This window comes from Diceros bicornis, chromosome 21 (assembly GCF_020826845.1).
Source record: "Diceros bicornis minor isolate mBicDic1 chromosome 21, mDicBic1.mat.cur, whole genome shotgun sequence".
NCBI lineage: Eukaryota > Metazoa > Chordata > Mammalia > Perissodactyla > Rhinocerotidae > Diceros > Diceros bicornis.
Genome location: NC_080760.1, coordinates 45,286,762 through 45,313,017, shown reverse-complemented (window position 1 = coordinate 45,313,017; position 26,256 = coordinate 45,286,762). Strand labels below are relative to the sequence as shown.

The 26,256-nt window shown below is 39.5% G+C and overlaps 1 protein-coding gene across 1 annotated transcript in view; it reads left to right on the top strand.

The window, feature by feature from the left end:
• Positions 1 to 26,256, top strand: part of ADCY8 (adenylate cyclase 8) — a 227,264-nt gene that overhangs the window by 29,598 nt on the left and 171,410 nt on the right. The window contains exon 2 of the mRNA XM_058564947.1: positions 19,803 to 19,952. Coding sequence (XP_058420930.1) covers positions 19,803 to 19,952 — 150 coding nt within the window. The remainder of the gene's footprint in view (positions 1 to 19,802; positions 19,953 to 26,256) is intronic.

Below are 26,256 nucleotides of genomic sequence, written 5' to 3'. Positions count from 1 at the left end.
TGCTAACAAGAATTCTTTGGCAATGCCATCTCTAGCTGGAATGTTCAAGGAAGTGTTTGTGAGTCCTAAAATAAGGAGGTCCAAATGCTTTGCGGTTAAGGATGGGATACAGTGACATGGAACGAATTCTGGAATCAGACATAGTCCCAACTCCACTGTCAAATGTACGATTTGGTGGCAAGTTAGGGGAGCAAAGACTCTGTTTTCTTATTCATATAAAATGGTGAAAGTCCTACTTCGCAGGATTAGGATGAGGATTCAAGGAGATAATGGCACTATTACGTGAAGCATTTAGCATGTGGTAAGTGCCTTATTCTCCTGGTCCTCTCCCTGCTTCTGCCCCTATATCTGGGCACTCCAAGTTTATGACCCTACTTTTCAGCAATGCTGGGCATTTTTCAGCTCCCTAGATGTTCCCTGCTTTTTCTTGCCACCAAGCCTTTCCACTTAGTGCTCCTTCAAAATCCTTCCTCCATTCTTTAGTTATCTAACTGCTACTTATTACTCAAGCTTCAGCTTAAATATCACCTCCTCCAGGGAGCTTTCCTGGACCCCTTACCCTCTGTTAGACTCTACTATAATGCACTATCTTTACAGCTTAGTGTTGTTAGTGCTTAAAACAGTAAGCTCTGAAGTCTGACAGGCTGGATTCTAAGGCTGGCCTTCCACTTAAAGAAGGGTGACCTGACGCATGGTACTTAACCTGTCTTTGCCTCAGTTTCCTCACCTATAAAGTGGGGATCAGGATAACTATGCATCCCTGTTTTCTCAAGACAGTTGAGGTTTATGCCTCTTGTCCTAGCAGAGTTACTGAGTGGCCCCTTTCACTGTCAAAACTGTTCTATTTAAATAATAAATTATATGGTCACTTTAGTAATAATAATAGCACCCACTTCATTGGATTATGGTGCAAATTAAATAAGTTGATATGGGCACAATGTTTGGAACAGTGTCTGTGACACAGTAGGTGCTCAATAATGTTAGCTGTTTGCACGATAGGCATCAATGCTGTTGGTGTGTCTCTGTCCTAACATTCGCCACATTAGTGGTAATTGCACATCTAATTGTGTCTCTTCCCCACCAGACCTGAGCCCCTTGGGGGCAGGGATATCAACTGGCCTGACCGTCTTAGTATCCCCAGTGTGCAGCTCAGTGGACAGCCTTCTTCACCTTAGTCATAGTGTTGAGAGGCTGGGAGATCGCATACTTGTGGGTTTTTTACAACAAAAACCATGACTGTGATCATGACACGGTGTAGACAGGATCTGATTTCCTCCGCAAGATATTAATATTCATGACAAATTAATTCAGTAATACCTGTTCTTTTTTAGCTAAAAGAGTTTAGTCAGACAATCAATTAAAAGAGATAATATTTCTGCATGAAATATTTCCTATGTTTTCTACTGTTTGTGCATTCATTCATTATTGTGTGCCTACTGTCTGCCAGATATGGCTTCTCTTCATTTTGGCTATTATCTGTATTGGATATGATACCTTTTTCCTTCCTTCTTTGGTCTGATAATCAAGAAATCTTATACACACGTTGTAAACAAGAGTCATGACTGGTTTTAAAATCAATATCATCAGGAAACTAAAATCTTCTATTTGAACAAAACGCCTCCATGGAGAGGTCGTCCTCTGGCCTTGGCGCTCAGCCATGCTTTTCTGGGGAAATTTTCACAGAATTTCCAATTCTTTTGGAAAACGTCAGTCCTGACATTTCTCATAGGATTGGTGAGAGAAGCAATTATTATTGGTTTTTTTGTTTTCTGAAGGTCCTCCCCTTTTCTGAATGTTGGCAGCCATTTTCAATGGCCCCGGAAGTGATTTTTTCATTAAGCCCCCAGGAATTGTAACAATGTGAACATGTGAACTTTCCAAGCTTCATGTTTCATACACAGATGAATAAACTAAAGTCTGGAATCCTGCCAATCCTGCTATCCACAGTTACTTAGATGTTTCTGGATAGTAGGTCTTTTATTAATAAAAGCATGTTATGGAGGAAACTCTCACCTTTGTCAGAGTAAATATACTTGAAATAGCCCCACTGCCCAGGAAATCAGTCTCTTGATAAGGGTGTCTGATTTTCCCTTGAGGGATCCTCTTTCTTACAGCCACACACACGCAAAGGTCATCCCAGCCTCTTCAGTGACTCTCCTGCCAAATCTCCCAGCTGGTCCTACAGACAACTGTGAGAGTGTCCTGTCAACAAACATTTATTGAAGGACAGCTGTGTGTGAGGTCCAGGATACAGCAATGGACAAGAGTAGCCACTGCCCTCAAGGAACACACAGATAAGACCCAGCAACTGACAGGAGATATGAGGCAGTATACAGACAGAATCTGCTGGAACATGAATCAGGGACTGCCTGAGAGACAAGGGACTGTCAGGGAGGAGGCCCTAAGAGACGATGCTTGCATTGAATCTTGAAAAATGCCAGGGAAGTAGCTGTAGGTGTGTGTGTGTGTGTGTGTGTGTGTGTGTATGTGTGTGTGTGTGTTGGGAGTGAGGGCAGGGAGATGTTTTAGGAGCAGAGAACCAAATGTGCAAAGGCCCGGAGATGTAAGAGGGCTTGGTTCATGTATCATTTCAGGGTCCCAGCAAGAAACAGATAAACACCCAGAGGGGTAAGTGAAGTGAGCTCAAGCAAAGTTTGGGGCAGAGTTAAAGGAACCACAGGGCTTGATGAAGCACAGAGGAAGCCATTTCCATCCCTAGAAACCTGAAGGGACAAGGGGAGGGATGATGTTACCAGAACGTGGTGAGAGCTGTTATACTGTAGAGGAACACAGTCATTGCCCAGACTGCAGCAGGACGAATGATCACTCCCATCTCTCTCTCTCCGCCTCTTTCTCTCTCCCCACATCTTCTTGTCTCTTGCTTGAAGCTGCCATGGCGGAGCCCGAGTGGACGCTGAGGGCGAGGAGACCTGATGCAGTCCAGAGATATCAACCTTTCAGAGCACAGAGTGGTCACAGAAGGGCAGCTCTTTATGGGCAAAAGGAGAATAACCAGGAAAGTTGGTCCAGATAATTCCAGTTGCCCTGTGTGACTAGAAGCCAGAGAGCAGATAGGGGAGAAATAGGAGTAGGAGAGACACGCATACACACACACAGATGCGCATGCACAGAGAGACAGAGACAGAGAGAGAAAGACACACACACACACACACATATACAGAGCCAAATCTCAAAGATCCTTCCATAGTCTCTTCCCAGTGCCTTATTCTGGAGGCAGCCTATGTGAGGACATCAGTACTCCCGGCTGCCATTTTGGGGTATTTACTGTCCATCAGGCAAATGCTAGTACTTTTTATACAGCGATTGCCTCCTTTAATCTTTATGACCCCCCATGAAGAATCCTCACTTACTGACTGCTAAGTTCCAATCATTTTGAGAGTGACTTTCATGTATTGTTTTCTTCTTTCCTTGCAATAACCTCAGGTCATAGGGATTCCTTTTTTCTTTTGCACATGAAGAAATAGTAAGTTCACAGGAATATAAGCCTCAGGAGGAGGTGACTTGTTCTGTATCCCTGGAGCAAGGATAGTGCCTGGCTCATATATAACCGGCAGTCAATAGGCACTTCTCTTAAAAACCAGATAGACTCAGAGGCTCTCAGAGGTTGAATGTTGGCTTAAATTCCGACTCCCAAACTCTAAAATCCTAAACCACAGAACTTTCCCGGCCATTTGAGAGGGAGCAACCAAGAACATACACTTTCCTTCTTCCCTTGGGTGTCCATGAGAATCTGCTTTAGCTGAGGCCTCCCCTAAGTCTCTCACATCCCTTTAGTCTCTCCCCCACCAAGCTCATTATTTCTTCAACAAATATGTCCCAAAGGCCTGCAGTATAATCAATCTGTAAGTTCCATGAGGGCAGGAGCTGTGTTTGTTTTGTTCACCTCCACAGAGCCCTAGCATGCTGCCTGACCTATAGGAGGCACTTAATAAACATTTGTTGAGGGGCTGGGCCAGTGGTGTAGTGGTTAAGTTCTGCATGCTCCACTTCAGTGGCCTGGGGTTCCCAGATTTGGATCCCAGGTGCAGACCTACACACTGCTCATCAAGCCATGCTGTGCAAAATAGAGGATGACTGGCACAGATGTTAGCTCAGCAGACAATCTTCCTCAAGCAAAAAGAGGAAGACTAGCAACAGATGTTAGCTCAGGGCCAACCTTCCTCACCAAAAAAATATAAATATTTGTTGACTCTATGGATGAATGAGAAGCAGGATAATTTATGCAGGCTCTGTGCAAGGCCCTTGGGTAGAGTTGACAGTGGAGGAAACTGAGCACCAACATACGAGGACAATGATAGATGGCTGTATGAGGTATAGTCCCAGAGAGCAAAACAAAAAGGAGTGGTTTCTTCTACATGGGGAGGGGACCAGGCTGAGTCTTGACCTCCATTAGTTGAGCAGATGATTGCCAGACAGACAACGAGGATGCTTTGGAGAGAGCATGCCGGGAAAATGGTTTGGTTTCAACAAAAGGGCATGGGAGGTGGAAGTGGGGAACACGTGTGAGGCAGAACAATGAAAGATGGGCAGAACAATGAAAGATGAAGCTGAGAGGTTGTCAGAGCCAGGTCACTGACAACCTGTCTAGTACGCTGTGAGGTTGAGTCTCGCTCCAAAAGCTCTGCCCTGTAAGCTACCTGTTCTGCTTTTCTTTGTTCATCTAAGCCTAGTCCCTCTGATGGTACACTAATCTAGATGGTCCTCTCTCACCTGCTTAAGGACTTCACTCTTGCAACTTTCCCCCCTCCTTCCATCAGGGAGTTTTCCTTCTTTACTAGAATATTCCCATCGGTATAAAACCACTACAACATACTGTGAGTTTTACCATCTTAAGTTAAAGCTAAAATAAAAAAGAATTTTAAAAAAAGAATTATATTTGATCACCCATTTGATTCCAGCAATTACCCATTTCTTAGTGACCCTCTATAACAAAACTCCTCAAAATCTAGGCTCCATGTGTAGGCTGTCTGTCTCTACTTCCTTTTCCCCCCTTCTCCCACAAACTCTTTCCAAACAGGCTTTGGAGGACTTAGATCCGGCCACTCTGCTCAAGCGGCTCTTCTTAAGGTTTCCCGTGACCACGACGTCGCTGAACCCGATGGTCAGTTCTCAGTCCTTGTCCAGCTGACCCCCTAGCAGCACTGGACGCAGTGGACGACTCTCTCCTCACTAACGCTCTCCTCACCTGGCTTCCAGAACACCCCGATCACGAGGCTTCCTCCTACTTCATGAGAAAGAATACTGGACTAGAAAATGTATGTTCTGGTGAATTCCCAATTTTTTATGTTTTCAACCTCTGGCAGGTTTGTGAGTCAATATCACTTGTGACCTGTTCGCTTTCCCTAGCCCCCCACTTCACCTCCCACCCGACTCACACTCTCTCTCACACACATACACACACACACACACACACACACACACACACACGCTGGCCCCACGAGGCAACCATGAAGACCAAAAGGACCCACCTTCTTTCTCTGCATTTACCCCAGAATAATGGGGGCGACAGTGCTCAGCAAGCTTTTTCAGCAAAGGCCCATAGTCAACAAGCAAATATTTTAGGCTTTGCCAACCACATAGTTAATTCTTTCTTCTTCTCTTCCTCCTCCTCTTCCTTCTCGTTCTTCCACAACTCTTTAAAAAATGTAAAAACAATTCTTAGCTTACCAGCTCTACAAAAACAGGCCCTGGGCTGATACGTCTGGCCCATAGTTTGTGAGCTCCTGGGAGAGAGCATGGATGAAAAGTCCTCCTGGTTTTCCCAGGACTGCCCAGGTTTTACAACAAAGTTCTGTGTCCCAGGCAAACCAGGACGGTTGATCACGAGTACTACTTAGAGCTCTGTGATCTTGAGTAATTACTTAACCTCTCTGAGTCTCAATTTTCTTTTCTGTGACATGGAGCTAATAAGACTAAGCAGGGTTGCTATCAGATTGTCCACACAATAGCACGTGGAAAGGTCGAAGTACAATGTCTGGTCCACAATTGGGATGTGTCAATGGAAGTTCTCCTCAAGCCCCCTGGCAAGGAGGTTGGCAGGAAATTCTAAGCGGTCAAGTTACCTCAGGCTGGAGAACACTCTTGGAACAATTATGGCCCCTGTTTTGTCCATCTCTCTGAATACAGTGGAACAGACATTATAAATATGTTAGTATCTTAAACTTGTTTGCATTAGCATAGTTGATCTTTAAAATTTGGGCTACCACCTGTTATGTTTCTCATATTTAAAAAAAAAATACCTTCATCACTTTTTGCCATGTCTATTTTTAAAGAGTTTAATCACTTCTTTTATTTTTCTCACCTCCAGTCCTTCCTATTTTTAGCCTTTAACATTTTTACTTCCTCCTTAATGTCATAGTTTTTTAAATCCATTTTTTAAAAATCTTATTTCCCAGCTCCCTTATTCTTTTAATTCCATTTTACAGAATTCTCTCTTTGTGTTATCTTCTGAAAAGCCTGCGTTTTCCCCTCATTACTTTGCAAGTTCTGAGGATACCAGTCATTGGACTCGGGTTTTTATGTAGGTTTCTCATCATTAGGTTTTACTTTTTATTATAGGCTAGCTGAGTTCAGCATGCCTTACATTTTACCGTTTTCTTAGATGTTCCCTCAAGTGTACGACTTTTTTGCTCTGTTATTCTGTTAGACTTCATTTTGTACTATTAATAATTTCTCTTTCCAATTCAGCATGTGCTATTTATAAAGGGCAGGCAGGAAGCATGGTCCCAGGGCCGGCAGCTGTGGGGGAGCCCACGACACTGGTGGAGGATGCTGGCAGTACTTCCCGTCCCTCCAGTTGGCTCAACCACTCCTGTGGCTCCTCTTAATCCCTCTTTCATCCCATTCTTCGCTGAATCCTTAAGGAATGAGTTTAATCTGGGTGATCACTATTCCTCACGCTCTGTCACAGTGATCTTTCTAAAACACAAACTGACCGTGTTGCTTACCTGCTCAGACCCTCAGTGAGTCACTGTTGTGACATAAGAGACAACAAAAGCAATAATAATGACCGTAACCACAACCACAGTCAGTACATAGTGAGCAGTGATTGTGTTATAGGCCTTTTGCTAATTGCTTTCATCAATTATCCAACAACATTTTTAGCAAAGTATTCCTATTTTACAGGTTGAGGAAATTTGAAGACCAGAAAAATTAGCTAACTGGGCCACTTTCACATAACAAGTAAATAGCATTATTGGGAGCCCAGATCCTTAACCACTGGACTAGACTGCTAAGCTCTATATTGGACAACAAACACACTATTTAGTATTCGCCCCCTTAGTGAGGCGAGTGACTTGCCTTGGCCACCCTGGGGTAGATGGTAGAGATGGAATTAAGATCCCCACTCTGTCTGACTCAAGAGTTGGCTCCCAATCCGCCCTCCGCTAGCTTCCCTGCATAGTAAATAATGGATATAAACATTCTTTGTAAAGCAGCATAAATACAAAATATTTTAATACTTCTTGGTCCTCTGGGATACTTCTTAACCTGGAGGAAGAAAATCCTTAATACGTCATTTATTCAGAAATAATATATATATATATATATATATATATATATACACATATATATATATATTATACCATAGTCTAGACTTGGGGAAAAAAGATGGCCTCATATTTAAATACATAGCTAACATTTACTGGATATCTGTTATCTGCTAGGTTCATTTGTGTATATATATATACACACATATATACTATATAAATATATGGATATAGATATACATACATGTACATTACTTCTATACGGCAAAGGTTTATTCCCATTGTTCAGATGAGAAAGGTGAGGCTCAAAAAGGCAAAAAGTGACTTGCCTAAGGTCATCTGCCTAGTAAGTGGTGGAGCTGAGGGTTGCAAACCCAGGCTGTGGTCACAGAAGCTCCAGCCCCAGCAGGTACAAAGGCCTTTGGTGAGTGGCTGCCCCACTCACTTTGTCAGGACCCCCGCAGAGCCTGACTGCCCCCTGGCGGTTGTGGCAAGTATCACAACCTCCCTGTTGTATTTTCCTCCTCCTCCCCTGCGTTCATGCTGCCCTCCTTCTGCAGCCCCTCCCTCTGCCCAGTGCGCAGCCACTGATGTTCAAGTGTGGACCCCAAGAGGACAGGCCTCAGTCCAAAAGCAGAGAGGCCCAAACACAGACACAGTTCTCCAGGTGTAAGAATGACTTGTGAAAACACACCACAGCTTGCCAAGAGTGCAGGCTCTCGTGTTAATCACAGCTCCAGAATCTCTTAGGCTGTTTGGCTTTGGGCAAGTTACTCTCAGGGCCTTGGTTTGCCCATTTCTAGACGGAAGTAGTCTGATGTGCCTGAGGACATCTTTGTTGGGGGAGGAGACAAGAAGGCAGGCACCCAGCTAGCACAGGGCCTGGTTCATGGTCAAACGCTCCATGAATACCTGAATCGATTTAAGTAACTATTTTTAGGATGCATTTAAAGCCCGTTTGCCTGCCTTAGGTGACTCTTTTATTTCCTAGAACCACTCCAAAGTCAGCCCTTCCTTCCAGCCTGTGCTAGAACAAGCCTGCCGGGCAGCACACACAGCTCTCCCGAGGCTCCTTCCCCTGTACCAGGCTCCAGAACTGAGCCATACGAATGGCCAAATCCTATTGTCTGTTATGCTTGTGCCAAATCTGCATTTGTTGCTTGGGTGAATCTCATTGTGTTAGCACAGCAGAGGGCTCAGGGATGAGGTTGGAGAGCACGGTCTTTCTAAGTTCAGGCTCTGGCTCCAGTGACCAGGGTTCAAACCCCAGCTCTACCACTGGCTCCATTTGTTATCTTGAACAGATGGTTAAACTTTGAGCTTCAGCCCCCTTATCTATCCAATGACCATCTTAATAGTACCTAGCTCACTGGGCTATTGTGAGGACTAAATGCATTAATGCATGCCAGGCACTTAGAATGATTCACTAAGTGCTCCATAAATGCTAGCTTCTATTAGCGAATGATGCCAGACCCTCTCTAGCCTGGTTCATTCACCTGCAGATACAAGGCCTTTACCTACATCTTTCGCATACACCCATTATGTGCTGGCAAAACATTCAACCTGCTTCATGCATTGTCCAGTATTTATTTACTAAATTATACCCCTGTCCCTGACTGGGCTCCATTTCCTCTGAATATCAAAGATCTCCCTCAGGTCCTGGCCACTGTTTGCTTGGATCCTGCAAAGTCAGACTTCCTGCATTCCAAACCCTGCCCTACCACTGTGAAGGCTGCTTAACCTTAGACAAGTTATTTAACCTCTCTGAACTTCAGCTTCCTCCTGTGGACATAAAAATAGTTCCTTCCTCATTGAGATTATATAAGAACATGTATGAAAATCACTTGGTAAGAGACCCTACACTTAATATGAACTCAAAAAAGTAAGTTATTTAATCTCTCAATTTTAGTTCGCTTACTGTTTAGTTTAGTTTCTTACTGTTATTTAATCTCTCAATTTTAGTTCGCTTACTGTTTAGTTTAGTTTCTTACTGTTATTTAATCTCTCAATTTTAGTTTGCGCATCCTCCAAAATTTATGATGAAACATTGGTCCTAAAAACAAATTAGGGGCAAATCCTTAAAAAATTAGTTTTCAACACTTTACAAAAAATTAAGCTTAATGGTATTGCCTTTCAAATTCCTGGTTTCCATTAAAATATTGGAAATTATCCAAACGCAAATCAATCATTATTGAATTGCAACACATCTTTCCGTTATTTCCTTTCTAAATTTTAAAAATAAAACTAGCTCCAGGGACAAATCCAATAATCACTTTCCCAGAGCTGGTCTTTCCACACATACAGTAGCACTTGAGTGGATGCTTCTGGGGACCCAGAAATAAATAGAAAGAGAGTGTTTCCCCTGTTCTTAACATAGCAGGCCTCCTCTCGCCTTCAACCGCTTGGGCTGCAGACTGTGGTAATGTTCTCTGTACAAAGTGAGCTGCAGAGAACACGTGGAGCACATTCCTGCGGTACACACTTAGAGTGTGGAGGGAAGGGGAGGGGAGGGGGTGACCCCAGGGAGGCCCTCAGAGAGCCAGTCCTCTCCTCCACCTCCAGTCTGGCCGCTTAGCAATGAACAGCAATGGATCTTTCTGCAAGGACAAAATGCAAATCCTCTATATAAAGGAGGAGCTGACTCTGAGCCCTTCCAACTCTGAACTCCCTGGCCTCAAGCATTAATGCCCACACTATGGCCTTTGGCAAGTGTTTGTTGAGCACTGGGATGCCAGGCCCTGTGTGAAGACATAAGATTCAAGGGAGATGATCTCTGCCCTCTGGGAGTTCAGAATTTAGTAAGGCCAATGGACCTACAAAAAGGAGGTCAAAGTGTAATGTTATATGTGATCTTCAGGCCATTTACATGAAGCAGTGATTCTCTTATGGCAGCTGACGGACCCACTGCAGCAGATCACTTTGGGAGCTTTCTAAAAATAAAGATTCCCAGGCCACAGCCCTGGATATTTTTCTTCAGTGGGTCTGAGTAGGGCCAGGGGTATCTCCACCTTTTTAATTCCCCAGGTGATTCTCATGTACAGTCAGAGTGGTTAATTTTCTGGAGGTCACCCTTGTCTCCTCTCTTTTTTTCATAGTCCTCACAAAATCCATGAGCGCATCCTGTTGTCTCTTCGTTTGAAACATATTCAGGATCCTTCCCTATCTCTCCATCTGCACAATTGCCACCCAGGTCGAAGCCACAATCTCTCTTCAATGGGATTTTTCTAAGATCCCTCTAACTTGCCTTCTGCCAGTTCATAAAACTGTACCTGTCACACAGAACGTGCTCCGTAAATAATTTTGAATGGGTAAATTAATTAATAGGAGTGTGGGGTTGGGAAGGCCTATTCATGGCGGTTTGCAGATATATAAGGGTAGCAAAATGAAGCATTGATCAACACATGTTTCTTAAGCATCTCACACTCAGCATGTCAGCTCTGGGGCAGAGGTGGCTTACAGATGGGGCTCCCAGGGGTCTAGATAGAGCTGTGGGCTGGAGGGATGGCATAACATGACCAATCCAAGACAGTCATAACAATATATGCCTCCTCCTTCATGGAACCACAGATCTGCAGCTGCCACAATGGAATAGTATTTCCTTCATAAAATTTAGTTACCAAAAAAACCAATAACTCATTGAACAATGTAGGTATTTTTAGATACTTAGTTGATACTAAGATGCAGCAGTAAAGACATTTGTGAAGTCAATGACTAACCAAGGATCTAGTCTGTATATGAGTCGTTGCTTCCGGACTCTCTTCTCCTCCAGCGTCTCCTCCATTGCCTCAGCCTCGTTCCAGGAGTCTTGAACACTACACTATGTTTCTCAAACTCTCAGTCACCTCCTATAGAATCTGCAGATGCCCCCAGGAGGAAAGACGCCCCACATGCTGGGCTTACCTGTTTGGGTATTCTTCTTCTAGATCTTGACTACTTATGTTTTTTTCACTGGCTTGCCAGATCTTCACAAGTGAATTTGTCTGAATAACCTATTCCTTCTATTTCAACACACACACACACTCTTATACATATGCATGCACATATACATGCAAATATATGTATTTCCTTTTGTGTATTATACACATATATATTTCCTTTTATTTTAAGCTTTAGGATCACATTGAATTTATAGGTTTGTGTTTTAATACAGTTTTAAATATTACGTTTTACTTAATGTATCATATAGATTTGCTCATGTGATTAAATATTTGTCATGCTATTTTATATTCCCTTGTATATGCACACTGCAATTTATTCAGCCATCCCCCCACCATTAAAAACACGCAATTTCTATTTATTTTTTATTTTCATAAATAAAGCTGCAGTGAACATCCCTGAACAGAAATTTTTGATCCTGTATATGATTGTTTCCTTTAGATAATTAGAAGTTGGGTGATTGGGTCAAAAGAAATGAGTAAAATTTTGCGACACTGTTAATTTGCTTTCCAGAAATATTGTAGTAAAGTACCTCCACATCAGCAATGTATCCAACTGTTTTCATTTAAAAAAAAAAAAACTAGTTATCTTTAACTTGAGACTTTGTTCATACTTTTCTGCTTAGAAGATTAGAGCAATGTTCCTTTTTATTTCCTTTTCCCCTTTTTTGTAGTCTCATTTTCCACATTTAACTCTTTAATACAATGGCATTTATTTTGACATTTGTATGAGGTTACTATCAACTATTTTTTCCCAATAGTTGACCAATTATCCTTTTACTGACAATTGTTTTTTCCACTGAATTGTTGAGCCATATGTATCATAATACAGCTCGTTATGTTTTCTCTTTTCTATTTCTGGATGGTATACTCACTTTTACTCCATTAATATTTCAGTTGAGGTTTTCTCTACTGCCACAGAATTTTAATTATTGTAACCTCATGGTACATATTACCTTCTGGCTGGGCAAGGCCCCCTCCAATCCCTTTTGTAAAAATTTCTTTGGTTGTTCTAACTCATGTATTCTTTCAAATATACTTTTAAATCATCTTTCAAAAATCCTCTTGGGATTTTGATTGTAATAATATTAAAGCTTTAAAGCAATTTGGGTAGTATTTACATAGTTAACAGTAGTTAGCATCCCTTTACCAGAAATGCTTCCCTCCTTTATCTTTTGTAAAGCCGAGTAGTTTAGATTTTTTTCCAGCTCCCACGCATTTGTTATTATTGTTGTCAAGGATATTCTTTGGTGTTTTAAATTATCATTGCTATTGTAAGATCATTGTTCCATCACATCTTGTAAATGATGATTAGAGGTACATAAGAAAGCTGTTTATTCATTTATGTATTCATTCAGCAAATATCTAGCACTTATTAGTTGCTGAACAGTTAAAAGGCACTGTGCTGAGCACTTGTCATCCACTGTGCTAGGTACTAGGTGTCAATCAATGGCTAAAATGAACATCATCCCTGTGTCATTAGGAGTGATAATCCAATGTGACAGGCATCAGACAACTAAGCAAACAAATAAATATATAATTATAATTTGTAGTAAGCGCACAGCATGGAGGGATAAAGAATAGCAGGGAAATCCTAATTTGATACAGTGATCTGGGAGCATTTCTCTGAGAAAACTATAATAAGGCCAAGAATAGAAAGATAAAAGAAACCAGCAAGACAAAAAATATGGGGGACAGTGTCCCAGACAGCATTAGCAATGGACCAGAGGTGGGACAGGCCTATTGGAGGAAAAGAAAGTAAACCAGATTGGTTGGAACAAAATGAGTAAGAGGAGAAATAGTATGAAATGAGCTTGAAGATGATCAAACAGGCTTTGTTGTCATGATGATGAGTTTGCATTTTTCTCTTTTTTAGCAATAAATTTATCAATCTTTCTATTTAAAAATCTATGTACTGGAGTAGGTACTACATGCACATATACAAAATATAAAAGGTAGATATTATAAACTCAGGCCTCAGTTTCTGTCACCAGAATTCTCCAGTACCTTACTGAGAGAATCTGCACATACAAAATGTTAGCAAATGCCAGCCATTTGGGTTTTTTTCCCCCACTTAACAGTATATACTGGAATGTTCCAGATTAGTATTATTTTTATCTGTATACTATTCAATTGCATGGCTTTATAATTTAACCAGTCATCTGTTTATGGCCATTTAGGTTTTCTCCAATTATGTGCAAACAATGCTCTGATATCCTTTGATCTTTGCACCCGAGTTGTCACATTTATAAGTCCATGGAAGTGGAGTTACTGGGCTGATGAGTTTGAATATTGTCAACTTGATAGATATTGCCAAATTCATATGTTCAACAGCTAGGTATGAAAATGTCTATTTACCCCACAACCTAGCCAGAGTAGTATGTTGTCAAATTTTTGATCATTGACAATTTGATGAGTAAACAGTGGCATCATACGCTACCTCACGTATCCATAAACAACGTATTGGTTAGTTTTCTTGTTTTTGAACTTTATGTCATTGGAATCATACTTTTCTACACTATTTTTTATTACCCATTTTGATGAATACAATAACAGTTCATTTATTTTCATTGCTGAGTCACATTTAATTGTTTTAATACATCCTGAAATATTTATCCATTCAAACTAATGGTGGACATTCAGATTATTTCCAGTTTCAAGTCCTCGTGGAAATTGCTGTTCTGAACATTCTTGGGCATACCTCCTGGGCCACACGTGCTAAGATGCCTCTGGATGTGAAGTGGAAAAGTGCAGTTCTAGGGATGTGCAAATTAAACATTAGTGTATAAAGTCCAAGTAGCTACATCAGTTCACATTCCCACCAGCATCCTTGCTAATTCGATGATGCTCAGCTATTGTTTTTCTTTTTAGAGCCAGCCTGGTAGGTTTGGAATGGGTGTAGATTTTAACTTATAGTTCCCAAAATGTTGTGCTTATTTTCAAATTATTATTTTCTTGTCTTTGAAATATCTGTTTATCTTTTGCCCTTGTTTTCTATAGGATTGTTTATATTTTTCTTACAGATTTATACAAGTTCTTCATATGACCTGAAAATTAATTCTTTCCTGGTTATAAGTGTTGCAAATATCTTTTCTTAGTTTGTGGATAGTTTTTTTTTTATTTTATTTATATTGTCTTTTAATGAATAGAAATTCTTAATTTTAATTTAATCAAATGTATTAATCCACTCTTTATGGTTTGTATTCTCTGTGTCTTATTTAAAAAATCTATCAAGGTAATAAAAATTTTATCCTAAATTACCTTCTAAAATTTTATGTTTGCCTTTCATATTTAAGACTTTAATCCACCTGTAATGTATTTCTATGTATTTCTATGTAGGCAGAGATTAACTTTCATTTTATTTTCTAAATGGATAACAAATTGTCCCAGCACCCTTTGCTGAAAAATTCCTCTTTTCTCCTTAGACCTGCAATGCCCAATTGTCAAGTTTGTGTGTTTATGTTTCCGTGCTTTCTGTTCACATCCACTGGTCAATTTGTGTATCCTCATATAAACACCATGATGTCCCAATAACTGCAGTATTATGACAAGTCTTGATACCTGATACTGCAAGTCTCCCCATTTTGTTCTTCTTTAAGAATATCTTGTGTCTTCTTGACCCTTTGCCCTTCCATATAAATTTTAGACTCATCTTGAATTCCACTGGGGGAAAAAATACTTATTGAGATTTGAGGTCTTTACTATAGCAATTCTTTCCTATCCATACCATGGTATACCACCCTCCATCTATGTGGGTCTTATTTGATAATTTTAAATGAAATTCCATCATTTTTTCCATTAAATTCATTTCTATCTGTTTGCTGTGGTTGCATAGAAATGCAGTTTACATTTTATTTTGATTTTATGTCCAGCACCTTTGGTAAATTGTTATTAATCCTAGCAATTTTTCTGTAGATACTTGCGGATATGCCACATGGATAATCATCTGCAAATAATGAAAATATATTTCTTCCTTTCCAAACTTTATCACTTTTGTTTTGTTTTCTGTTGTTGTTGTTATTGTTCTATTGCAATAGCTAGAACTTGAGAGTGGTGTTAAATATGCTTGGAGATAACTGTCTTCCCTGCTTTAAGCAAATGCTTTTAACCTTTTGCCATTGAGTAGGATGTTTGGTGTTTTTTGTGTGTTTGTTTCTGTAGATATCCTACATAGTGATTAAGAAAGCTTACAGCTAATCTCAGGGTCTTTTTTTTTAACGAAAGGATATTGAATTTCATCAATGCTGTTTCATCTCAATGGAATGATTGTATGTTTTTTAAAAGCTGTAAATGTGGTAAATTACATTAGTTGATTTGATAATGTTAAACTATCCTTGGATTCCTGGGATAAATTCAATGTAGTCAAGTTGAATTATCTTTTCTATACACTGATGCTTTTGATTTGCTAATATTATATGTAGGAATTTCCTTCCATATTCATGAAGGAGATTTACCCATTATATACCTTTATATACCAACTATATTGGGTTTGGTATCAAAGTTGTGCTAGCTTTATTAACTAAGTTGGGGAGTATTCTGTATTTTTCTATTTTCTGGAAGAGATTATGGAATATTTAAATTATTTCTTCCACAGTTGTTTATAGAATGCTCCAAAGAAGCCATCTGGGCCTGTTGCTTTCCGTGTGGAAAGATTTTTAATTATGATTCCATTTATTTAATTTTTCTCCTTTCTTCTTGAGTCAGTTTTGGTAAAGTTGTATTTTGAGAAATACGGCAATTCCATCTAAGGTTTTTATTAGCATTAAACTTCATAATATATTCTTATTACCTGTTAATTTCTGCAATATCTTTAACTGTCCCATTTACTATTCTTAATATTGCTTATTTGTACCTTTTCTCTTTTTTCTTTATTAAGCTTGTAATAAGTGTTACTGTTTTATTAGTCTTTTCAGAAAACAAACTTGGCTTTATTGATCCACTGTATTATACATTTGGTTTTTATTTCATTAACTTTTGCTTCTATTTTATTATTTTTTGCTTCTACATACTATGGATTTAATCTGGTTTTGGGTTTTTTTGCTAAATCTTTAGCTTGAATGGCTAGCACATTTGTTTTCAGCCTTTCTTTTTTTTAATGGAGGATTCATGACTATATAGTCCTCTGTGAGGACTATTAAGTTTTGTTCAGTAGTAGTTTTATTATTCTTCAGTTAAATATTTTTTCCTTTATAATATATTCTTAGTTCCATGAGTTATTTAGAAATATTTTAATTTCCAAACAGATATAGGTTTTTAGTTGTCTTTTTTTTTTTTTTTTTGGTGAGGAAGATTAGCCTTGGCCAATCCTCCTCTTTTTGCTGAGGAAGATTGGCCCTGGGCTAACAATCATGCCCATCTTCCTCTAATTTATATGTGGGATGCCTGCCACAGCATGGCTTGATAAGTGGTGCGGAGGTGCACATCCAGGATCGGAACCTGGAAACCCTGGGCCACCAAAGTAGAGTGTGTGAACTTAACCACTGCACCACCAGGCTGGCTCCATTTAGTTATCTTTTTATATTGCTTGTAACTTGATTTCATTGTAGTCATTGACTATGGTTATGTGATACTAGTTCCTTGAAATTTGCTGAGATTAACTTTAGGTCCTATTATAAGTTCATGTTTTACAAATATTCAAAATGTGCCTAAAAACCAATAGGCACATGAAAAGATGCTCAACATCACTAATCATCAGGGAAATGCAAATCAAAACAACACTAAGATACCACCTCATGCCCGTTAGAATGGCTATAATCACCAAGACAAAAAACAACAAATGTTGGAGAGGATGTGGAGAAACAGGAACCCTCATACACAGCTGGTGGGAATGCAAATTGGTGCAGTCTCTATGGAAAACGGTATGGAGATTCCTCAAAGAATTAAAAATAGAGATGCCCTATGATCCAGCCATCCCACTACTGGGAATCTATCCAACGCACCTGAAATCAACAATCCAAAGAAGCTTATGCACCCCTATGTTCATTGCAGCATTACTCACCATAGCCAAGAAGTGGAAGCAACCTAAGTGTCCCTCAACTGACGATTGGATTAAGAAAATGTGGTATATATACACAATGGAATACTACTCAGCCATAAAAAAAGACAAAATCGTCCCATTTGCAACAACATGGATGGGCCTGGAGCGTATTATGTTAAGTGAAATAAGCCAGAAAGAGAAAGACAAACACTGTATGATCTCACTCATATGTGGAATATAAACCAACACATGGACAGAGAAAACTGGACTGTGGTTACCCGGGCAGTGGGGGTGGGGGGTGGGCACAAGGGGTGAAGGGAGTCATATATGGGGTGATCGACAAACAAAAATGTACAACCCAAAATTTCACAATGTTAGAAACCATTAAAACATCAATTAAAAAAAAAATGTGCCTAAAAAGAATTTGTATCATCTAATCGTTGGAAATCATGTTCCATTTCAAGGTTGTTAATTGTGTTCACTATTCAAATTGTCTCTATCTTTGCTGACTTTTTTTTATCTGCTTGATCTATTAACTGCTGAAAATTGTGTTAAAATATACCTCTAGGATGGTAGATTTGTAGATAATTCCATAGATACATATCATACTTTGCATTGTGTATTTTGAGGCTGGTTGTTAAATGTGTCCAAGTTTGTAATTTTTATATACTTCTTGGTGAATTAAAACTTTTATCATTCTATAGTGACCCTATTTATCTCTAGTAATGCTTTTTCTTTAAATTCTCTTTAATATTGTATTTATACATGAAAACCAGCTTCATTTTGTTTTGACTTTCAATATTTTTATATCAGTATATTTTAGGAATGCATTTCTTTTATCCTACCTGAAAATCATTATCATAACTAGAGAGTATGTCCTGTATATATAACACTTTTTTTCTGACTGCTTCCAAGATTATCTTTAGTTTACTGATGTATCTTCAAGTTTATTGACTCTTTCTGCTGTCATCTACATTCTGCTGTAAATATCATCTGGTGAATATTTTAATTTCAGATATTGTGTTTTTCAGTTCTAGAACTTTCATTTTGTGTGTGCTTTCTGTTTCTCTGCTGAGATTTCCTATCTTTTCATTTATACTAGCATATTTACCTTTATATCATTGAACAAAGTTGTAAGAGCTACTATTATTTTTGTCTGCTAATTCCAACATCTGGTTCAGATCAGAATAAGTCTCTTTTGATGATCTTCTCTCTTGAGAATTGGTCACACTTACTTGCTTATTCTTATGTCACATAATTTTGTGTTGTGTTCAGGACATTATGAATGCTGTGTGGTTGAGACTCTTGATTCTCTTATGTTCTTCTGGCAATGGTGATTTTTGCTTTGTTTTAGCAAGTGACAAACTTGGTTGAAATCAAATGACAATCTTTCCTTTTGGGATGCAGTTCAAATCTCAGTTCAGTTTGTTTATCATCAGCTCAAGCCTTTGCTGTCTGCCCTGCCATGAGTGGTTCAGGGAAGAGTTTACACAAGAATTTAAGGTTCCCCTTCACTAGTTCTTTTTTTGGGGATTATCTCCTTACTTTCCAGCAGCTATAGTTGTCCCAAACTCTGGTCTTTGCTTCTTCAGGCCACCTGGGTTTTCTACTGGAGTTTTCACAACGCCACACTGTACCACTGTGACCTTCCCTTGGGCTAAAGCTATAAAAATTAGGAAGTTCACACCGTGCTGTTAGTTTCTTTCAAATGTTGACTCCCTTCCAGAATCTGTCTGCTTTTCTTCATTGGAGAAAAGTTGGGGAGGGAACAAATGTGAAGGTACAAAGTCTAATTTAAGAGTCCAGCAAGGAGATTTTGCTGCCTAGCAGTTGGGTAATGGCAATGGGGATGAAAAGCAGTAGACCAATGTGTTATCTGTTCCTTGCGTTAGACACCACAGGGCTTGGATGCTACCCAAGAGGACCTGAGAGCACCAACATCAAAGTACAGTAGCACCATTCAGCTGATACCCTTCCTGTTTCTTATTAGTCTCTTTGCCTTCTTCTCACCTGATTCTCACACACTTTAAAAGGCCAAAAATCTCAGCTAGTGAAGTGGTGGGGGTGGGGTGAGGCAGAGTGACAAAGAGAGAAGAGCCCTTTTATTTTACTTCAGGTTTCCAATCCAGGTTCAAATCCAAACTTGGGGAGGGAGAAGCTTTAAATTGGATAGAGTGGCCCTCAAGGGAGGCCTCTCTGAGGGGATGGTGTTTGACCCAGAACCTGAATGAAAGCCATAGTTCTATTAACCTACTACTCAACGTTTGGATTACTAACCTTAAGATTTACCTTTTGGAAATTTTTATTTATTTTTTTCTCTTTGCCTCCAAACAGCTCTTGTTTTAACCACCTGATCAGGCTATGTTTGCAATTCTGTTTTAGGTTGTCGCCCAGGCAGTGTTATTCATGTGTATGAACACAGCTGGAATCTTTATCAGTTACCTGTCAGACCGGGCCCAGCGCCAAGCCTTCCTGGAGACACGGAGGTGTGTGGAGGCCAGGCTGCGCCTGGAAACGGAAAACCAAAGACAGGTACCAACTGGAAAGGCCATGTGTCCCCATTATCACCTAGCCAGTCTCTGAATAACATGGAGCTTTTTTTCTCCCTTAACACATCCTGACTTGCAAGTGTTCTTTCCAAGTTTGGGTCATGGGATTCCAGAGTCTGAAATAGTAATGTTAGACCTACAGGTCAGAGTGGGTTGGCTTTATTCTCCACTCTCAATTAATTGTACCCTGCAAAGAATAACATGATTCTAGTCACAAAGTGATTTTCTGAGCCCTTTGACCAACATCTGTGTTTGTGAATAAGGCCATGGTTCCTAAAAACCATTAACAGTCTCATCTTTGACTCTCCTTTTTTGAAACTGGAAATAGTTATTTCAAGTAAAATTTTCTGTTACGTAACAATTTAAATTATTGTAAGCTCAGAGAAGAATCTTGTACTTGTGAGGTTCCTAATTGCTCATCCTGACTGTCAGAAGAGATGACTGAACACAATCAATTTTAAGGAACGTGATACCAGTCCCATGATAGGGATGCAGTAGGGAAGGCAAGTTAGGTCGGGGTGCGGGCCATGAATTCCAGTTTGAAGGAGATAAAATAGAGGAGTTTCTTGGACATCCTGATTGAGTGGATGTTATAAGAATTTAAAAATAGCTTTGGCCTCAAATGATGTATTTCCCCAAAATAAACTTAGTTTTCAAATAATAAAGATTTGCCCCTATTAAAATTATTCATATATTAAAAATTCACGCATATCTTTGCCTCTGAAAGCAATTTTCAAAGAGGAATAACAGGAATGTGTTGAAAATTTGTTATAGAATCAACATATTTCACATCCAACATGTTTATATACTCTTGAGAATTCTATGCTCAATTGATATATTAGTTTTACCATACTAAGCTCTTTTTTTGCAAAGTTACGTCTGTGGATACACACATGCTTTATGCAATAATGGTTTGAGAAATTGTGAAGAAAATAGCTGCAAAAACCCAATATTTTCATCATTTTAATTTGATCAAATCATCAGTAAAACATGGATCTTTGAAGTGAGCAAAGTGAGATCTGTGTGATAACAGATGAGGTGGACAGGTAGGGCGCAACTTGACAAAACTCAACTCCCAGTGCCATATGTTATGCCCAGGGACACAGAGGAAACTAGTGAATTTCCAGATCCTACATGGACTTCACAGGATTCAGATTTAGGAAATTTCTAAGTTAATGTCTAAAACAACTATGGAACCTCATAATAGGTTTATTGTAGTTGTCCTGAATATCCCTATAAAGTAACTTAGAAAAACAACTTTAAGAAAGAAATCACCTTGTACAGTAAACGTGAGTGTCTCCCAGGACTATATATTGTGTTCTTCTGCAAAGCAGAGCAGTTGCCAGACTGACACGTCATTCTTTCCGTGGGATCTATGCCATTCAGAGAATTCTGCCATATTAATAATTTATTCAACTCCTTTTGATGCCCTGTCGCAACCAGAACTGCAATTGTCAGTGAGTTGTCTGGGAAGCTATCTTTTATTTAACGCGTATAAATATTGGAGACACTGAAAATGATTGCCTTATCATGTGCATAAGACTTAACTTCTTTTCCCAGTCTTCAAGTGAGTTTCTTGGAGTTGCTGTGATGTAGTAATCTAACAGAGTAGAGAGACCTCTCTCCATCCTCTCTAATCTTTATTTTTTTTAAGTTGGTGGAAGGAGGAATAAAATAATAACACACAAAATGAGAACAAATGACAACTCAAATGTAGTGAAGAGTTCACTGGAGTTCATACCACAGCTGTATTACTTCCTAGCACTTAAGGTACTTAACTCTCAGTCTTCAGTTCCTCATCCATAGATGCAGCAACATCTTTCTTTTCATCATTGTGTTTGCCTCAAGTAAGATAATGTGTATAAAGCAATACAAAATTATAAGTCAGCCTCATTATTTTCATGGATGAAATACAAGAAAAGACTATTCTTTGGTGGAAGATTTTCTGTTCTGAAGATTAAGCAAAATATGCTGTAGGTTTGTTACAGTCCTGTGTTCACAGTTATGATAAAGTATTTCCGGTATGTTGACCACCCCCGTTGCCCCAGTGGTAGTATCTAAGATAGCTGGCTCTGTATCATTCAATGCTAAAGTTACTTTCTGTTGACATTTGATCTCTGCTTCAGGTTTCCATTATCCCTGAGAACTTCCTCAGTGGTAGATGAGCAGAGAAGGCACAGGCTTTCAAATGAGACTGCCCAGGATTTGAAATCTTTTCTTAGTTACTTACTATCTTAGTGAGCTTGAGCACACTCTGAGTCTTACTTTCTCCATCTGTAGCATGAGGATAATAATACCCTTCCTGAGGAGGCTCCTTAATGGTTAGAAATATAGTATGCAGCGCTCTTGCAACTCATTGAAGAGTTTCTATCAGCATGATTGTGCATCATGATTTATATGAGTCAGCCAACGCAGGTTAGTTCCAGGAGGACTCATTTGAGAACAGATTATGGATTGGCTTGTCTCAGTTGAAACTCAATTGAAAGTTATTCCTGTGGAGGGAAATCAGGATGGTGGTTCTCAGGTATACAGCGATCAGAACTCAGCACTAGGCTCCATATCTTTTAAAATATCATGTGTCATTAACAAATCCATCTGCATTTATATAGTATCAGGTATTATCAGAGCTAATTATAATACCATAACTGTTAGAAATTCTAAACCATGTGAAGGAGACTCTGTAAGTGCCTAAGTGCCTACAATCTTTTTTCCTTGGCAAATTATCCCAAAGGTGACTAAATGACATTTTATTTTTGCACTTATAAGTACAGAATCAAGAGGCCTTATTCCAAAGAAATGTTCAAATTTTTTGAGCTTTGTCTCATGGTGGAATACAAAGGAAATATTTAAATGACTTAATTTGTTCGACCATGAATGAATTTATTTATTGGGACTCTGTTATGTGCCACGAGCTTTGCTGGACATTGGGAATATAATAGTGATTGGTAATTGGTTTCTGGTCTTACAGAGTTTACCAGACATGGAAAGAGATGAAAACCACACAGACACCTAGGGCAGTAGTATCTGGGTCAAAACTAAACTGGAGGCTGACAGAAGACTTCCTAAAAGAAATGATGCCTGAGTTGACATGTGAATAGGATTTAACTCGATGGAAAAGTAGTGAAGAGTACCCCATAAAGGTCAAACAACACATGCAAATATCTTGAAGGAAGGGAGAACATAGTTTGTTGGGGCAATTATGAGCACTCCCATGATAACTCATTCATTTATTCATTCTTCCATTCTTGGTGGAGTTAGACAAATAAGACTCAGTCTGTACTGTGGATTAGGCCTGGAGGATGAGTAGAACTTTACTTATTGGAAGAGAGGGAAAAAAGAATTCGCAAAGATAATGATGACAACATACATATGATCTGATGAAGGACAGCCACATTGGCAAGTAGATTTTCTCTGATAGCCCGCAGCAAAGTTGTGTACTTTCTTCAATGGCATACCACTGCACTTTTCTGTTCAATGAAAAATATTCATTTGTATTTATTGAGTTTTAATTATGGACCAGGCATTGTTCAATGTACTATGTATACCAAAATGAAGAAAGTCTACTACAGATCTCTATAACAGCATGCCATAGTGGATCTCAATCATTACATGCCTGTTTGTTAGGGTAAACTGTCAGCCCCTTAAGGGGGACCCATGGCTCGTTCCTCTACACAGCCCACCTAGCAGTGCCTGAAAATCAGCATGGAATATATGGTTATGAAATGCTGAGATTGTTCATATTTAATAGTGGTTACTAATCATTTTTCCAAAGAAAAATTGCCAAGCAGTAGATAAAGGATGAGTGGCACATCAGCCATGCTGCCTCTTGCTTGGTGGTCTCATAGCATGGTAAGATGCTTGAGGTCCTGGGAAACAGGCTTTTTCTGTGGATAACCTGAGGTTGCATGCCTGGTTCTTAAGGTTGAGAGCAAGCAGGCAGGAGAGACCAGAAAATGTTAAATCCCTTTGTGTCTTCTATCTGTCTTCTAAAGTAGGTTTTTAACAAAGCTTCTTGAAGGCGGCTCTCTACTTTACAACTCCTTTCCCTCCCATAGTAACTGGCACAATGCCAGGCAGAAATGGGCCCAAATATTGAAATTTTTAATTTAGATGATTGGCTTCAAGATGATGAGCCTATATTGGCCCTTTCCTTCAGGGAGGCAAGGATTTTGTCTTTTTTTTTGTTTTTTTAACAATTTTATGACCAATTGTAATAGCACAGAGCATACCAACTGTCTCCTACCTGGTCTCTTGGTCCCCAACTTCTTTTCCTCCAATCTGTTCTCCATCTCAAAAGCCTGGTCTGGTTCAGAACCAGTGTGTTGTAGGGGTTAAAACCAAAATCTTCAATGTCTGGAAAATCTGGATTCCAGTGCTACGTACTGCACTTCCTAGCTGTGGGAACTTAGGCAAACTACTCCCCTCTAGAGACCTTGATTTTGTGGGTGTAAGATAAGCATAATGATTCTACCTTCCTCCAAGGGTTGTGGTGAGGATTAAAGATGAACAGTTCTTAGTCCAAGGCAAAGCATGTGCTGAAGGCATATTAGAGAGGATGCTGTGATGATAATAACTTGGATGTTACTTTTCTCAGTAGGAAAACCCTTCAGTGGCAACATTCCCTCCAAAATAATATCCAGACCCCCACACATGGCCCAACAGGCCTTCCAGGATCTAGCCCCTATTCTCTCTCGCCGGATTTTTCTCCACCCCCTCACCACTCACACGACACCAAATGACCATCAGCTTCCTGAGCTATTGTTTCACTCCCCTATGCCCTGTGGTTCTTTCAGCCTGGAAAGCCCACTTCCCTCCTGATGTGTCTGCTCTGAAAATTCTGCTGCAGCATCCCTTTCTTGATGAGGCTTGCTTTCACCTCCCCAGGTTGAGTTGAAATGCTTTTCTTGTGCTTCTAGCATGCCTTCAAGTTAACTCTACTATAGAATCTGTCATAATTTATGACATTTACTAGTCTGAATTTCTCTCTTTCCATGGCCAATAAGGACTAAGGCAGCTTAGTCTAATTCATCTGATTCTCTGGTGTTTTTCCAGCACAATCGCTGGAATATAAGCTCTTCTGATAAATGTTTATTTAACTGAGTTACATTGAATTCAAACTTTGGCTCTTGGCTTCACTTCTACCTACATAAGTGTCATGCTGTAGTAATTCTCCTGTGTAAAAGTAAAGAGACTTGTGCTCATTGTGACCTCCATTAAAAACTTGGTGGGAGGAGGACTCTTATCCAATTCAGGAGGGACTGAGACAGGCTGAGCGCGTGTCTTATACAGACCTGCTAGGGGAATTTTCCATCTGGAAGCCACATCTTAGAACATCTCTCTTTGGGGAGTTAGATTCTAATTATTGTAGTTTTTGTAATCCCACTTCTCTTCCCAAATGGCCCATATTTATTTTAAATATTAAAATGAATTAACTGTTTTTCTTTCAGCTTTGAAAATTACCTAAACCTACTTATGGTAATCATGGCATTTTGAGGTGTCTCAGAAGCTCCGGGGCACTGGATTTTCGTTTCTGATGATGCCATATGTTGCAGCAGCAGGAAGATTATTATTAAATGCAGCAGATGTTTTAGCTGTATTAAAGCACTTTGTTTAACTTAAACATCTTTGTTAGACAATATTGGTATAAGCTAGTGATTCGGACAATAGATTGGGTAAAAAAGTTGGATTTCCTACTGAGTTCCAAATTGGTTGGTTTGATTTATATCAGTGCCCTATAGCATCTAGGCAATTGTTTTTAAAGCTACAGATAACCGTTAACTAGTAAGGCAGAGACTGGTTATTCATTCCTTCATTCATTCGAGGAAGAATGAAGGTTGATCTGAAAGTGGCAGAATCTCAGAATATTTGTTTTTTCTGCTCCAACTAGATGAGTCTTCTCTTTATACTCCAAAAAACCTCTTGAGCCTTCTACCATCAAGCCATTTTTCTGCTATTCTCCATCTTTTACATTCAAGACCACCCATGTACCATCCATCATGGTTATCCTTATCTGTTATTAATATATTTCATATTAACTAGTCTTTAGTTTATACTGGAATATTCTCAGTTTCCCAAACATTTTTATTACCTTATACACTCATGCCTTTACTTTATGCTGTTTTCTCCGCTCAGTATAACATTCCTTTCATCCCTAAACCTTATCCACTCTTCAAAGCTCAGCTCAAAGTTCACCTCATGCACAAAGACCCTCTCTGTTCCCCCTACTGTGACCTTCATGAGTGTTTCATTTGTATATTTCTTTATGGAATTAATCTCTTTCTACATTC